Source organism: Oncorhynchus mykiss, chromosome 9, assembly GCF_057628025.1.
Source record: "Oncorhynchus mykiss isolate SJ-2025 chromosome 9, ASM5762802v1, whole genome shotgun sequence".
NCBI classification, from domain to species: Eukaryota; Metazoa; Chordata; class Actinopteri; order Salmoniformes; family Salmonidae; genus Oncorhynchus; species Oncorhynchus mykiss.
Window position 1 is genome coordinate 25777121 of NC_143030.1, and position 15848 is coordinate 25792968.

Sequence of the window (15848 nt, forward strand, 5' to 3'; positions counted from 1 at the left end):
GATATGATGCGAGTGGCCGCATTGTCGCAAAAAGGTGAGGCGCGTCATCTCGCTCGCCTCGGGGAAGCAGATTTGATATGTCAGCTCGGGCAGTGTAACCTTGAGGTGTGTTATAGAACTGTAACTTAGACTGACATAGGATGTGAGTGGTGATGGAAGGCTACATAGAAGAGAACACAGGTGCAATGTCATGCGGCAATGGATCCTTCACTATAGATCAAGTGCAGACACTCACTGCTGAACAGTTATTGAAGCGTTTCTCTGTGAATATGTTAAAGCAATTTGTGTCACTCAATCACAAGGAAAGGGACTAATTCGGCAGGAAAATAAGCAATGCAAGCATAAAATCATTAAAGGAAAACTGAAATAACAGCATTATGCTTTACATCATTTTATTTACCTCAAAAAACAACTAATACCAATAATCAAATGTCATCAGGCAAATACAATTTCACTCATACATATCAATGTATGTACAGCTCTTATACTGTATTTAGTAACTCTGGCAAGTGTGGTTGACTTATTTTAAGTGCAGTTTGAAGATGGGCAGAATACCTTGGGCATGGGCCAACCAGTAAATCAGAGAAACGTGTGTTTTCGCCACAAAGACGTAGCTAACTTGCCCTAAGCGGAAAACCAAAAGACCTCCTTCCCTCACTCTGACCCAATTCTGACCCTAACCCACCAAAAAGGACTTGTGGGTAGCAAACCAGGAAACGTCTTGGGAGACACAGCAGCAGCCAGAGTTTCAAAGGTCATCGGACTCTGGGATAAGCATGGGAACCAGCGGCACTGTGGGAAGGATGAGTGGGGCGCTGTTCCCCGCCCAGCCACAGGCCACCCTGTTGAATGTGGGCCTCTGCACTGCCGGCTCCGCCTGGAGCTCGGGGTACAGCTCCGGCATGGGGTTGTGTTCCACCTCGGGGGCCTTGGACATTGGGGCCGGTCTGGTGGACTTGCCTCCGAAGCCTCTGAACGGAGTAGCCACCCTGGAGATAGATAGAGGATTGACAATGTTAATGTTAACCTTGCACCACTAACAATGCAGAGGGAAGTGACAGATTGGCTCATCCCATCAAAGGTATGAGCCACTGTCTGGAGGACATGTTCTGTTGAAATGATAATGCATGGTGTGTCTGTTGACTATGTTGTGACCCAGATAAAGGAAAGCATGTCAGTGGATTCCCTTCATCTACTACAAATGGTAAAATCAAGTTGACATTTTAGTACACTTCAACATAGAGTATGTTATGCTCATTACAAAATCACATGTTGACATATGTTTTCCGAAGTCAGGGGTGTTACACGATGCGCAAGTACTATTTCAACCAAGGTGTGGTCCGGGTCCATCATCGGCTATACCTGTTGAAGCTCTTGTACCCTGGTCCTTCTGGCTTGGCCTCGGGCTCTTGCAGGCAGGTGACGAGGCTATCGGCCAGGGAGGGGTCGTGGTGGTAGATGGCCTGGTCCCAGGGGGAGTGGTAGGACTTCGGGAGGCATGTTCTGTTGAACTTCTCTGGTTCCATTTCTTTCAGAGGGCCACCATAACCTGGGCGAAAGAGGGGTTAGAGAGAATTTGGTGAAAGGGCCCTGGGATTCCACATAACCTTTCTTTGGTACAGCTTGTGGTTCAAGAAGTAGAGTGAGTGAAAAAGAGGGGTTGAGGGAGAGAATGACGGAGAGAGAGAATTAGTGAGAAACTGCTTAACAGCAAAATAATGTAATAGACTATTAGAAATGATTCACAATGACCTTTGAGGCATCCATCAGGCCAGATATATTATACTACCAACCTGATTTTTCCTAACACAAAGCTCAATATAAACCCCATGAAGCACTGCATGGGTCCTCCCTGTGTTGCATCCAGAGAAAAATATGGTCAAGTTCCACAGTGAACCAACATGAAGGACTTCTTACTGTGTGGTGTAAGGGTGACAGGGAAGGCCTATCCAAAGAACTATCCTTCAAAACGGGTGTTCTTCGCCAGGGGCAGCTTGCAAGCAGGTGTTACATAACGTGGGGTGTTGCGCTGTCATGTCCAACCCTCTTACAACAAACAATCCCTCTTCCTGAAATGATGGTTGCTCGAGAAGGAAATGGGAAAGACCAAACATTGGCCCCTCTGGGGAGTTCTGCTGTTTTTCACAAAACGCACACCACAAGAGATTTACACCGGCCACATACAGTGCTCACGTGCATGGTTGCTCATTTAGTTGCTCCAATGTGTTGTGGGAAATGTACTGTGACTGCTGCACTTCAGGAAACACTGGGGGTTGGGGGAGATAAGAGGAGGATTTGTGTATAAGTGACATGGTTGCCCCAAAGCTTGGTTAGTAACAGAATTACGCTTTGACTCAGGTAAAACAACAAAAAAAATTACATTAAAATATATGCCAAACAGAAACCATTGATTTAAAAGTTTAACAAACCATACAACTCCATGCACAAGGACTACTTTTAAAAATGTCCACTGAAAAATGTACAAAAACGAATGTAGTGGAAGAACTGTACAGATGCAAACCAAAAAAAAACTCTTAAATATCTGCTCCGAATGAATATATAAAAAATATCTACAAAAAGAATGGGGTGTCTGTTATGACATGGCACCTTGACTTTGAACTACATTTTTTTTATTGAACTACAGTTAAGTTGATTTACACCCAGTAACGGAATTACATCATGGGTCCCTGATCTGTACTACACAGAAATGCATAATTATGGATATGAATATCATTCTCTCATGTTTCACAATTTTTAACATCACAGCGCAACACAGCAAAACACAGTGAAGTACTGTGTAGTACAATACAGCAGAGCATAGTAGAGTTCAGTACTGTATTGAGCTCCATTCACTGTACTGTGCTATCCAAACTCTATGATAGGTTCAAATTTGACTGTTATGATTTTTTACATTATTGGTCAATTGCACACAAGGTCCAACCAAAATGTTCCATGCTGTATCCACTGACTTTTCCTCCGACTCCCTATCAAGGTGGTAGCGTAGTCGTTCCCGAAATAGCAACACGTACTGTCTCCATGTGCTCATCGGCTAAACTGGTGCCCATATTATGTTGACGGTGCTGGATCGGGAGTGCGAGCAATATCTGAGAGCCTGTCTCTCCCTGATGGTATCAGGGGACAGCGAGCAGTGGACACAGGAAATACTCTATACATTTCCTGTGGGGAATCTGGACTGTTATCAAACTATGCCCATGGTCGCCAGTAAAAAGAGAGGGGGGGAAAGAGAGAGGGAGAATGAGGGATAGATACAGAAAGTTAGGGGGGATCCATTGAAAGAGAATAAGAGGGAGAGGGAGAAGAAGAAAGATGGCTCATGCCCTTGAGCCAGAAGATTCCATACAAGGATAAAATGCTTTCCCCTATGAAGCCTTAGCAAAGCATTAATTTTTTGTTATATCCAGCTGGACCATACATATACAGCACCATGTGTGAAGAATGGAGAAAGCGCTCCTAGTAAACAAAGTCCTACCTAGCCTATCAGAGGGCAAGGTTGAGCTATGACTATATAACTTAATACAAGTAAAATCCTGTCTAGGCAGTAAGGGGCTAGGGTTAGTTTCTTGACTGGATATAAGTCTCAGTCTAAATTAGGCTTGCTATCAGGCCAGGCCAGGCTGCACTACTTTTAATTTGGACCAAGGCTTTTTATTCTGTGCACGATTCAGGTGATACAACACACATTTTCAACTGATCAAGGCTGACTCCAATGTCACTGGCACAACCGGAGATAGCCCAGGCTTATATATCATGCTAATGACTCCACTGACCTCCAGGCTACTGAGTCATAAGGGTCATGGGGTCATGAGTTTAGAGCAGAGGTTATTTCACAGTTGCAGCACCCACCTGGTGCGATGTTGTCTGGGTTAGGGACTGTGCTCAGGTCAGGCATGTTCTGGGGCGTTTTAGACAACTGCTCCACTCTTAAGCTGTTTTCTTTGGTTTCTTGACTCTCCGTTTGAAGAGTTACACCATTCTAAGGGGAGAGGGAGGGAAGAAGATGGAGAAATACAGTTTAGAGCAGGGGTCAAAGAGATGGAGAGAAAGAGTGAGGGAGAGCGAGAGGGACAGAAAGAGGAGAGGGGGTGGGGGCGGAATTGAAAGGTCAGTGAGTGTCTTATGCAGAGCCAGTAATATAAAGAGCATTGTTTTCTCATGCTTGAATATCCTGTGCTGTGGTCCACAGTGTGTAACTTTCATCATCCCAATGATATTTGGAATGATTTACGCCAGGACTTCCTCAGGGAATGTCGACACTTGAAATAGCAGTTCCCCTTTGCCCCCAAAGGTAAACAAACTGGGGGGAGATATATTTTTTTTAAAGAATTTCATCATATTCAAATATATTGTAAATATATTCCAAACAACCTGTCAAACTATGACGCCCTCTGGTGGCATTTTCTAAGCTTCATTAGATACATTTAAAAACGATTTAAAAAATCTAAATGTCCTACGAACACATGCTTAGTACTGATAGAAACGTAATAACCGTGGCATTCTATTACAGGTGTACAGCAACAATGTGACTATTACAGAGCCAGAGAAACAGCAGGCAAAGAAAAGCTAAACAAAATAAATATTTTTGGCGGGGGGGGTTTTGGTTCCAAATTGTCCCCATGTTGGGGAATAAGAGAATTTAAAGTCTAGATTTTAAGTAAAATATGTCACCAATTACCGTTCAGAAAAACATTGTCATATCTTTTACCTGATGGTGGCACTCTACACATTTGCAAATTCCCATAGGAACACAGCCATTTTTTTTTTAAAACAGTTGAAACCAGATGCATCTCGTTTGATCTGGTTTGGGTAATACCTCAAGCCTGACATCGGGTGATCGGGACTTTTGAGTTATTATTTTTTGTTGTTGTAAATAACAGACAGACAGGCCCTCAAACCTATTTTCCCAGTCATTTTTGTCATAGGAAACGATGGATCAACGGATGCATTTGAGGTAACGTCATATTAAATGTGGATCAAAAAAGAAATGCATTGCATTACGATGACAACCAGGGTGTACCCTTTCCACACATACAACATTTTTGCAGTTTTGGTGACTTGACCTAAATTGCATACTCTATGAATATGACCATAGCTCATGGGGGGGCATTCTCATGACATCACCAGCAGTAAGATTTGAGCTCAATTTTCAAAAAGACAAGTGCTTTAGCTTTCAAATGATATGTCACTTTCTTAAGCTCCGGAGGCCCGGTACCGGGCCCAAAACAACACTCAAAGTTTAACAGGTATGACTGTGTGTGTACATTCCAAAGGCTCAAGCAACTACCAGAGGAAGCGTACTGCATAACATTACTGTTGTGTATGGTACGTCGTACTGTACGTTATGGTTTACAACAGTGTGCTGCTTTACATATGAATGGGTTGTCAGAATGAGTGGCACATGTTATAAAACATCATTGTGATGTACAATGTGAAACCGTGCAGATGTGCGTTCTTCTCCAGCTAAGCTAGATACAACAATTACTAAATGCAAAGTAACAGATTATTAGACCCTTGGCATTTGGACTTTCTGTTTTAAAAGCTATATGGGAAATGTGCCTATGTGGCCTAAGTAGTCTAGTAGCTTACTAGGGCCTGTGTAGCCTATATTGCTGCGAAGACGATGACTTCGTACACTGCCCATCCAAACACAAAGCATGTAAACAGGACTTTGACGTATGCCCGTTGGAAGAATATCATACCTATTATGCAAGTCCAGGGCCTTGTCCAGAAACAACCCCTATGTCCTGCCCCCTATCCTCTATGACCTCATTATAAATCTTCATGTAGCAATATACGATAGCAAATCCGCCTAGACTATCAAAGGGCAGAGCTACTATAGATCTACTGTACTCTCTACAGATACCTCCTAGGCACTTGTATAGAGTACAGTAGATCTATAGGGGTTGTTTCTGGAACGGGTTCAAGTCTTGAGCAGCAGTAGGGCTGCAGTCTGCAATGCATTTCAAGTGCCTATGCATTTTATTAGGAAATTAGGTATTGTGTTCCTCAATTTCTTTTCTTTAGGACCATAGGCTGTAATAAATCACTAGATGTACTAGCCGTGCAGAACAGTCTCCTACAGTTCAACAGCTGATAAGTTACTGATAATGTAGAAAATGCTTATTTAATGGAAACTCTGATGAGCCTTATTTGCGTCTCTCATCACAATCACATAAAGTACCAAAACAAATGGTAACGGTAATGGTAACTGTCATCACCCTCATCGCTCAGTTTCCCTTAAATGTTCTTGTTGAAACAGCAACTTTGTTCCAGTGTTTTGATTGTCCTTGTAGTACACTATAGTAGTTAGTGTTCACATTCAAGGGTGCACATACAAGTGGTTTGTGTTGCTTACATTGATCTGTGTGTTGGTTACATTCTGGATGTTCTCGAAGGTGTATTTCTCGGAGCGCCTCTTGCGCTTTTCGAAGAGGAGGGAGCCCCTGTTGGAGGCCAGAGACAGCTCCTCCAGCATCACATCCTTAGGGACACTCATCTTCTTCCCCAGGTCCATCTCTGCATCTGGAAGAGACACAACAGCTCTGAGAAAGTGTGTGTGTGTATGTGTGTGGGGGGGGGTTCTGGTGTGTGTGTGTATTGTGTCATACTGTACCTCCACCTGTATATGCCCATATTATGTGTAGTTGTCGGTTTATCTGCGTTTGGCTGAGCTAGTGTCCCATACTCCCTTACTTTTAAATGACCCTATTATGCATATTCTGTCAAAGCAGTTTCTCATTATACTGACAATATGCACATTTTGCTAATTCCATTCTACTGATTACCTTTCAATGTAAAACACATTTTACACATTCCCAATACCCACCTCACTGACTTAGTATACACTGAGTATACAAAACATTACATTGAGCAAGCTATGATCCCTTATTGATGACCCTTGTTAAATCCACTTCTAACAGTGTAGATGAAGGGGAGGAGACAGGTTAAAGAAGGATGTTTAAGTATTGAGACAATTGAGACATGGACTGTGTATGTGTGCCATTCAGAGGGTGAATGGGCAAGACCAAAGATTGAAGTGCTTTTGAACGGGTTATGGTAGTACAGTAGGTACCAGGCGCACCGGTTTGTGTCAAGAACTGCAAAGCTGCTGGGTTTTTCACACTCAACAGTGTCCTGTGTGTATCAACTATGGTCCACCACCCAAAAGACATCCAGCCAACTTGACACAACTGTGGGAAGTATTGGAGTCAACATGGGCCAGCATCCCAGTGGAAGACTTTCGAACACCTTATAGTGTCTATAACCCGACAAATTGAGGTGTTCCTAATGTTTGATATACTTTGATATAGTGTATACTGTCAATATGAGTAATGATGAATCATTTTCTCGTGTCAGCCAGCCTCTCATGTTGGCCCCCTTGTTTGCGATTAATACCTAAAGCATGCTGATCATGGAGGTGTCATAGGCCTATCAAATCAGCCAAAAGCAATCTAGCCTGCCAGAATATGCTTCAGCTGTCAGTGACCCTCAGGCCCCCCCCATCCCTCCCTCCCTACCGCGACAAGCCATGCAGTTGTCCACGCCCAGAAATAGCTTGTTCAAAGGACAACGACAAAGAGATTAGTTACTTTGAGCAAATAAAATTCTTATTTATATACAGGGCCTTAGATGGTGGCGAACTAGATGATACACCGCTACAAAGTGAGAGTGTTAAGTGTGTGTGTCAGAGGAGGCTGGTGGTGGGAGCTCTGGAGTTAATGTAATAGCATATGTGGTTTCCATATGTTTGATACCGTTCTATTCATTGTATTCCAGCCATTACAATGAGCCTGTCCTCCTATAGCGCCTCCCAGCAGCCTCCTTTGGTGTGTGTGTGTGTACATACGCGTTTGTGTTTGTTTACAGGCACTCACGTGAGTGTATTTATGTCTGTGCAGTATGTACACTATGACTGCAGTTACATTTATTCAGAGAGTGAGAGGGGTACCTTCAGGACCCTGTATCTCCCTACAGATGGCTGCTGCTTGTAGCTTCCTCTCATTGGTTGTCATGGTAGAGAACTGTGACATTGCTGCCGCTGGGGAAACACAATATCACAAGGGACAGCATGTTACGGCACACCTTGTTCAATGACAGCTAGCTTAACATCACCTCAAAGGAGGCAACACTGTGCAGCATGCTATTGATCGCTAACACTCCCTGTTAAGAACTCTTTTTATTTATTTTTTTATTTTTTTATATATATTGACTTTCAATGTTTGACTCCCACTGCCACGCACAAACACGCGCCGGGGCCGGTTGCATTTATTGGAGGCGCTAAAAGGGCAAAGTTAGCACATCCCTTTAAATAACCTTGGCATCACTTTAAATAACCTTGGCATCCCTTTAAATAACCTTGGGCCGTTAAAAGCTGAGCACATCAGACATGGCAGGAGCGAACCACGGTAGAACAAGAATCGATATGCTTGGAATTACCCATGTTGGTCGAAAATGGACAGGGGTACAGGACAGGACACAACAAACAGATGTGACAGTTGAGAAGATGGGGCGAGCAACAGTCCACAGCAAAATACACATTTTGCCCAAGTCAAGCTATAGCCTACTGCAATTTCCCAATTCTGGTCCTCGAGTACCCCAAACAGTACATATTTTTTGTTGTGGCCCCAGACAAGCAAACCTGATTCTACTTGTCAGCTAATCAGTCATTTTATGTCCGGGGCTACAACAGAAATGTGTGCTGTTGGGGGTACTCGATGACCAGAGTTGGGAAACACTGTATGCACCATCTTGTTTTTATTCAAATCTGAATGAATATATATACTTGCATGTCCAGTATTTTATGAATAGGTACTCATAAGTAAAGTAAAAACTCAAACTCAACTCAAAACTGATCTTGTCCACTAATTTGGCCTTAGAGCCATTCATAGCTATCTGACCAGCTGATTAAAGCATGCTCACATGTTCATTCATAGCTTTAGTGTCAGCTCCAAGAAGTAAATCCACTTCCAAAGAATTCTCAATGTTCGTTCATACTCTGTTGTAAATGTAAAAATGTTAAGGGAATAGCACCAACAAAAGATGTATGGAGAACTAAGAAATCATGTGAAATTGCTGCACATTGTCATACATAATTAAATTAATCAACATAGAGTAAGTCATTCCAGCCTGGTCTCATAGACTCAATGTCTAGCAACCCAAAGGTTGAGTGTTCGAATCTCATCACGGACAAATTTTATTAGCAACTTTACAACTACTTACTACTTTTTAGCTACTTTGCAACTACAGTACTTAGCAGGTTAGCTAACCCTAACCCTTTAACCTAACCGTAACCCTATGTTAGCCACCTAGCTAATGTTAGCCACCTAGCTAATGTTAGAGTTGACCACCTAACTAATGTTAGCCACAACTAATTCGAAACATAGCATACGCATTGCAAGTTAGCAACATATTGTACAAATTGCAATTGGGGAACATATCACACGAATTGTAATTCGTAACATATCGATATCATATGAAATAGATGATGGCCATCCACAAATGAATACATATGTAACATATACTAAATGGTGGGAGACAGAGTTACATTTACTATGTTACGTCTACCCCTGAGTCCAGGTTGGTCATTGACATAATGCCAGGCTCTATTAAATCTTAGGGGGATCAGATGGACCTTACATATTAGCAAGACATTGGGATGCAAAGAACTTGTTAAATTGACAATAGTGCGGAGGGCAGCTCTGTCGCAATGGTCTATTGAGTGTCCCCAACAAGCTTGACTTGAAACATCAATGTCACCCTGTACAATCACACAGCAAAACATATAGGCACAACACCTAAGAAGTGGCCCTATGGTTATGACACCTTACCTGTGTGTAGGTCCCTTTAGGGGGATCTCAAGATATGTCTATATCCTTACGGAAGCTAGGAAGGCGTGGGGCGAGGAGGTCAGACTGGGTAGTGCGGCCTAGACGGGTCCTTGCGCTCCCCAGCTCTGAAGATGTTGCGGGTGTGGGTGGGAAAGAGGGGGAGGGGGTGGGGATCGGTGGCTGGCTGAGATGGGTGAGTGACTGGGTGGGTGTCAGTGTCTGTTGTCATTGGTATGTGGTTTGGCCAGCGTGGGAGGTGGCTAAATATAGCAGGCCTTGGCTACCACTTCACTTCCCGCTCTCTCGTGGACCGGTGTCTGTACAGTAGCTTAGATGGAGGTCACTACCAGACTAGCTCAGTCTTAGCCACTACTTCCCCCTACCCCTTTTTGATTCCATACCATCTCCCCCCTCCCCGTTTGACAAGCAAGGACCTGTGGGAATGTTGTAAATCTCCCTCCCCCCAGCTGAACCAAGTTTCCAAACCCTTATATTACTGATCCTTCTCATATGTATTTATAGTGTAGATCTCAATGGTCTGCCCAGGGAGCTGAAACGATTGGATATGTATGAACTCTACCTAAGCCGCTGATTGGAGCTGTTTTGGTATTGGGCCCTAGGTGGCAGGAGAGGTCATTGAGAGGAGTTTTATATTTCCGGTGCACCAAATGCATCAATGACTATGGGACTACCAGTACGCTATGAAAATGTTAAAAATATGCCATATGAGCTTAGAACCAAAAATATAAGCTTGTTTTACTCTGTTTGTAGACATTTTAAATGTAACCAAATACTGTTTAGCCTCATAACATGCTTAAAAATATTATTTAAATATATTCTGTCTGTCTGTCAAATCAAATCAAATTTATTTATATAGCCCTTCCTACATCAGCTGATATCTCAAAGTGCTGTACAGAAACCCAGCCTAAAACCCCAAACAGCAAGCAATGCAGGTGTAGAAGCACGGTGGCTAGGAAAAACTCCCTAGAAAGGCCAAAACCTAGGAAGAAACCTAGAGAGGAACCAGGCTATGTGGGGTGGCCAGTCTTCTTCTGGCTGTGCCGGTTGGAGATTATAACAGAACATGGCCAAGATGTTCAAATGTTCATAAATGACCAGCATGGTCCAATAATAATAAGGCAGAACAGTTGAAACTGGAGCAGCAGCACGGCCAGGTGGACTGGGGACAGCAAGGAGTCATCATGTCAGGTAGTCCTGAGGCATGGTCCTAGGGCTCAGGTCCTATGAGAGAGAGAAAGAAAGAGAGAAAGAGAGAATTAGAGAGAGCACACTTAAATCCACACAGGACACCGAATAGGTGTCCATGACACAAGGAATTTTTCCCACAATTGTTTACAGACAGATTATTTCACTTATAATTCACTGTATCACAATTCCAGTGGGTCAGAAGTTTACATACACTAAGTTGACTGTGCCTTTAAACAGCTTGGAAAATACCAGAAAATGATGTCATTGCTTTAGAAGCTTCTGATAGGCTAATTGACATCATTTGAGTCAATTGGAGGTGTACCTGTGGATGTATTTCAAGGCCTACCTTCAAACTCAGTGCCTCTTTGCTTGACATCATGGGAAAACCAAAAGAAATCAGCCAAAACCAAATTGTAGACCTCCACAAGTTCATCCTTTGGAGCAATTTCCAAACACATGAAGGTACCACGTTCATCTGTACAAACAATAGTACGCAAGTATAAACAACATGGGACCTCGCAGCTCTCATAGCGCTCAGGAAGGAGACACGTTCTGTCTCCTAGAGATGGATGTACTTTGGTGCGAAAAGTGCGAATCAATCCCAGAACAGCAAAGGATGGAGGAAACCGGTAAAAAACGATCTACTGTATATCCACAGTAAAAGAGTCCTATATCGACATAACCTGAAAGGCCGCACAGCAAGGAAGAAGCCACTGCTCCAAAACTGTCATAAAAAAAGCCAAACTATGGTTTTTAACTCCACATGGGGACAAAGATCGTACATTTAGGAGAATTGTTCTCTGGTCTGATGAAACAAAAATAGAACTCTTTGGCCATAATGACCATTGTTATATTTGGAGGAGAAAGGCAGATGCTTGCAAGCCGAAGAACACCATCTCAACCGTGAAGCACGGGGGTGGCAGCATCATGTTGTGGGGGTGCTTTGCTGCAGGAGGGACTGGTGCACTTCACAAAATAGATGGCATCATGAGGGAGGAAAATCATGTGGATATCTTGAAGCAACATCTCAAGACATCATTCAGGAAGTTAAAGCTTGGTTGCAAATGGGTCTTCCAAATGGACAATGACCCCAAGCATACTTCCAAAGTTGTGGCAAAATGGCTTAAGGACAACAAAATAAAGGTATTGGAGTGGCCATCACAAAGCCCTGACCTCAATCCTATAGAACATTTGTGTGCAGAACTGAAAAAGTGTGTGCGAGAAAGGAGGCCTACAAACCTGATTCAGTTACACCAGCTCTGCCAGGAGAAATGTGCCAAAATTCACCCAACTTATTGTGGGAAGCTTGTGGAAGGCTATCTGAAACGTTTGACCCAAGTTAAGCAATTTAAATGCAATGCTACCAAATTCGAATTGAGTGTATGTAAACTTCTGACCCACTGGGAATGTGATGAAAGAAATAAAAACTGAAATAAATAATTCTCTCTCCTATTATTCTGACATTTCACATCCTTAAAATAAAGTGGTGATCCTAACTGACCTAAGACTGGGAATTTGTACTCTGATTAAATGTCAGGAATTGTGAAAAACTGAGAAAATGTATTTGGCTAAGGTGTATGTAAATTTCCGACTTCAACTGTACTTCACTTGCTTTGGCTATGTTCACGTGTTTCCCATGCCAAGAAAGCCCTTATTGAAATGGTTCCAATTTTTACACCATCATTTTTTTCCATACATGACTTTAGAAACACTTCAAATAAGGGCTGTGTTTCATGTAGGCTTACCGTAACATTTTGATTAAAAGATGCCGAAAAAATGAAATGTTAATTAGCTGCTAATTTGGCCATCATACAGAACTAGAAATGTCTGTCTCAAACTTCACGTCACTCACCAAGGCCATGATTATCTGGACCTGACTACCGAATCGAGGCAATTAAAAATCTCTCGATTAACTATCTAATGGTAGCTACATTTAGTAAATAATAAATTGGCTAAATGTGTTTAAATGGACAATTATGTGAACTGTCTTGGGAAAGTTTAACATTTACATAATACCTGTTATCTAGCTAGCTAGCTCATGATTAGCTATCTAGTTAGCAACATTAGCCTGGCTAGATGGCTACATGAGCTGTGTATTTGTCTATCCATTTAAATGCATGACAAATTCATAAAAACGAGTTTCTTTCTTTGTCTTTTCTAAACCAACTATCTAGCTTGCTAGTTAACTAGCTAGCTGACTTAGATGGTGAAGCTAGGCATTCTTGATGTTTGTTTGTGTCTGTGGCTGAGGGGTGGGTAGCCTACTTCAATTAGACTCCTCCGGTACTTGACATGAAACTAACCTAGCTAACTGCATTATTTTGGTCTGGCTTTTTGAGAGGTTTCAGAAATGGCCTGATTTAGTATCTCTTCAGTCAACAGTGTACTTACTTTACTGCAGGAAGACATTGATCTGCTTGCTGTTAGCCTCTGGACAGCAAATCATTAGTATAGCCACTAAGCAAGGTTATGTAACTGTATTTATTCCTACTTGCTATGGTGGGTTTTTAATTGAATTGGTATTCACACATTTGTTTTTCCAGGTCGAATTACTGTCATGTTATTGATGCCAAATTGCAAACCTTATTTCTACCTTATCTACTCCAGAAGCAATGGGTGTGCCTGAGTCTTATCACCTCTCAACTAGGTATGCTGTTTCAACCTTCAACAATACTCCTGCTTTGGTCTGTTTCAGTCATTGCAGGAAGTCCTGAAGAGCAGGAGTGTGTGAAGGGCTCAGCCCAGCTCTAACATCCAACTTAAATAATCAACATAACGAATCACGGCGATAGGCTATGATTTGTAATCAGGTAGGAGCTGGGCTGGAATAAAAGCTTATACACACTCCTGCCATTCAGATCTGTAGATGTCCACCATTGTAACTCATTATTCTGTACTATGGGTATAATTGCTGAGGGGGGGGGGGGGGGGGGGTTCAATTATATGGTATTGATATAATGCATGCTTCACTCTTTAGTTGAAGTTTAATTTGTTGACTGATGCCAAGGCAGCGGCTGCTTAGAAGGGGGCAGCTGCAGACCAGAAGACTGCAGCCAAGGCAGCCGCGGTCCACACCTGCCCTGTCTGTCGGGTGAGTAGTGTTGGTTGGTAATGAATTTGTAGGATATTGTACTGGCCTGTGTGATAGTCTTCCATATGTGTAGTAGGTTGTTGCATCGTATTGCTTAGCTTATCATTTGCGTCAACTTTGAATTCAATATATGCCACAGATGAACTTCCTCCATTTTGTAATTGATCTTTACAGACGCAAACCCAAAAACATTCAAGCAGCATTTTGAAAGCAAGCATCCCAAGTCTCCAATGGTCCCAGTACTGGTTGATGTGCAGGCCTAAGTGACCAAACAAACTCAAATGGACCTACAGCTGGGGTAAGACTATTCCATCATTCACACACAGTGTGAACCACCATGTTGTCAACAAAATACTGTTGTCATTGCTTAAATTCTAAAGTGTATGACTCAATTTATGGAAATGCTGTGATCACTTTTTGTCTTTAAAGTTGTGATTCACAGACACACGATGACCACGATTTTAATGCTGCAACTGATAGGGAAAGAATGCAGGAACACACGCTGAGACCCCGAGTATGACTGGACATGGAATTGATATTTGAGACAATAACCTAAAAGGGGTGCAGAAGTACACCAGCACACCATTTTATGTTTAATCCATGGCCAACCATCCCTCTAGCTACTACTTATTCCACACTATATTTTATGCCCCATGGTCCCTCAACTTTGGACATTTTGGAACCTACACTTATTTTCCCTATGCTGCTTCCTTCACTTGTTCTTCTCCTGATTTGATCACTTCTAGACAGAGTAAAACATTTCAAAGTATTGTGGTCTACTGTTTTTGCCACCTTTTTATCACCTGTGTAATGATGTCCTCCTGCTGCATATTCTGGGGGTTCAGTTCAGACTGAATGCAGTGTTAAATGTGCTGCTCACAATTGACAGCAGCAACATGGGATATTTGAATTGACAAGAAGGATGTTGATATACAGTGCCTTGAGAAAGTAATTACACCCCTTGACCTTTTCCATATGTTGTGTTACAGCCTGAATTAAAATGGATTTAATTTAGATTTTGTTTTGGTCACTGGCCTACACACAATACCCCATAACATCAAAGTGGAATTATGTTTATCAAAATTGTATTAATAAAAAATAAAAAGCTGAAATGTCTTGAGTCAATAAGTATTCAACCCCTTTGTTAAGGCAAGCCTAAATCGGTTCAGTTATAGAAATTTGCTTAAGTCACATAAGAAGTTGAATGACTATCTCATCTACAGTGGGGCAAAAAAGTATTTAGTCAGCCACCAATTGTGCAAGTTCTCCCACTTAAAAAGAACAGAGTGTGAAAACCTTGTGAATACTTACAGAAAACGTTTGACCTCTGTCATTGCCAATAAAGGGTATATAACAAAGTACTGAGATAAACTTTTGTTATTGACCAAATACTTATTTTCCATCATCATTTCCAAATAAATTCATAAAAAATCCTACAATGTGATTTTCTGGATTTTTTTTCTCATTTTGTCTGTCATAGTTGAAGTGTACCTATGATGACAATTACAGGCCTCTCTCATCTTTTTAAGTGGGAGAACTTGCACAATTGGTGGCTGACCATATACTTTTTTGCCCCACTGTAAGTACCCCACACATACAATTAATTATCTGTAATGTCCCTCAGTTGAGCTTTGAATTTCAACCACAGATTCAACCACAAAGACCAGGGAGGTTTTCTATCCCTTTGAGTATGGTGAAGTTAT

General features: G+C 42.1%; 1 protein-coding gene across 1 annotated transcript; it reads right to left on the reverse strand.

Annotated features, from left to right (window-relative positions):
- Positions 1 to 375: 375 nt before the first annotated feature.
- Positions 376 to 11087, reverse strand: LOC110531745 (myozenin-2). Its single transcript, XM_021615137.3, has 6 exons — positions 9846 to 11087; positions 7967 to 8056; positions 6374 to 6540; positions 3865 to 3994; positions 1363 to 1549; positions 376 to 989 (listed from the first exon to the last, which is right to left on the reverse strand). The coding sequence occupies exons 2-6, from the start codon at positions 8046 to 8048 to the stop codon at positions 749 to 751; spliced, it is 807 nt and encodes a 268-aa protein (XP_021470812.2). The 5' UTR covers positions 8049 to 8056; positions 9846 to 11087; the 3' UTR covers positions 376 to 748.
- Positions 11088 to 15848: the final 4761 nt, after the last annotated feature.

What these genes read in the sequence shown, in the direction of transcription:
- LOC110531745 (XM_021615137.3), bottom strand. Translation starts at nt 8,048, where the DNA reads ATGTCACAGTTCTCTACCATGACAACCAATGAGAGGAAGCTACAAGCA. An exon ending in TAACCAACACACAGATCAAT is followed by an intron (nt 3,995 to 6,373) that starts GTAAGCAACACA and finishes CTCTCCCCTTAG; the next exon opens with AATGGTGTAACTCTTCAAAC. An exon ending in GGGTACAAGAGCTTCAACAG is followed by an intron (nt 990 to 1,362) that starts GTATAGCCGATG and finishes ATCTATCTCCAG; the next exon opens with GGTGGCTACTCCGTTCAGAG.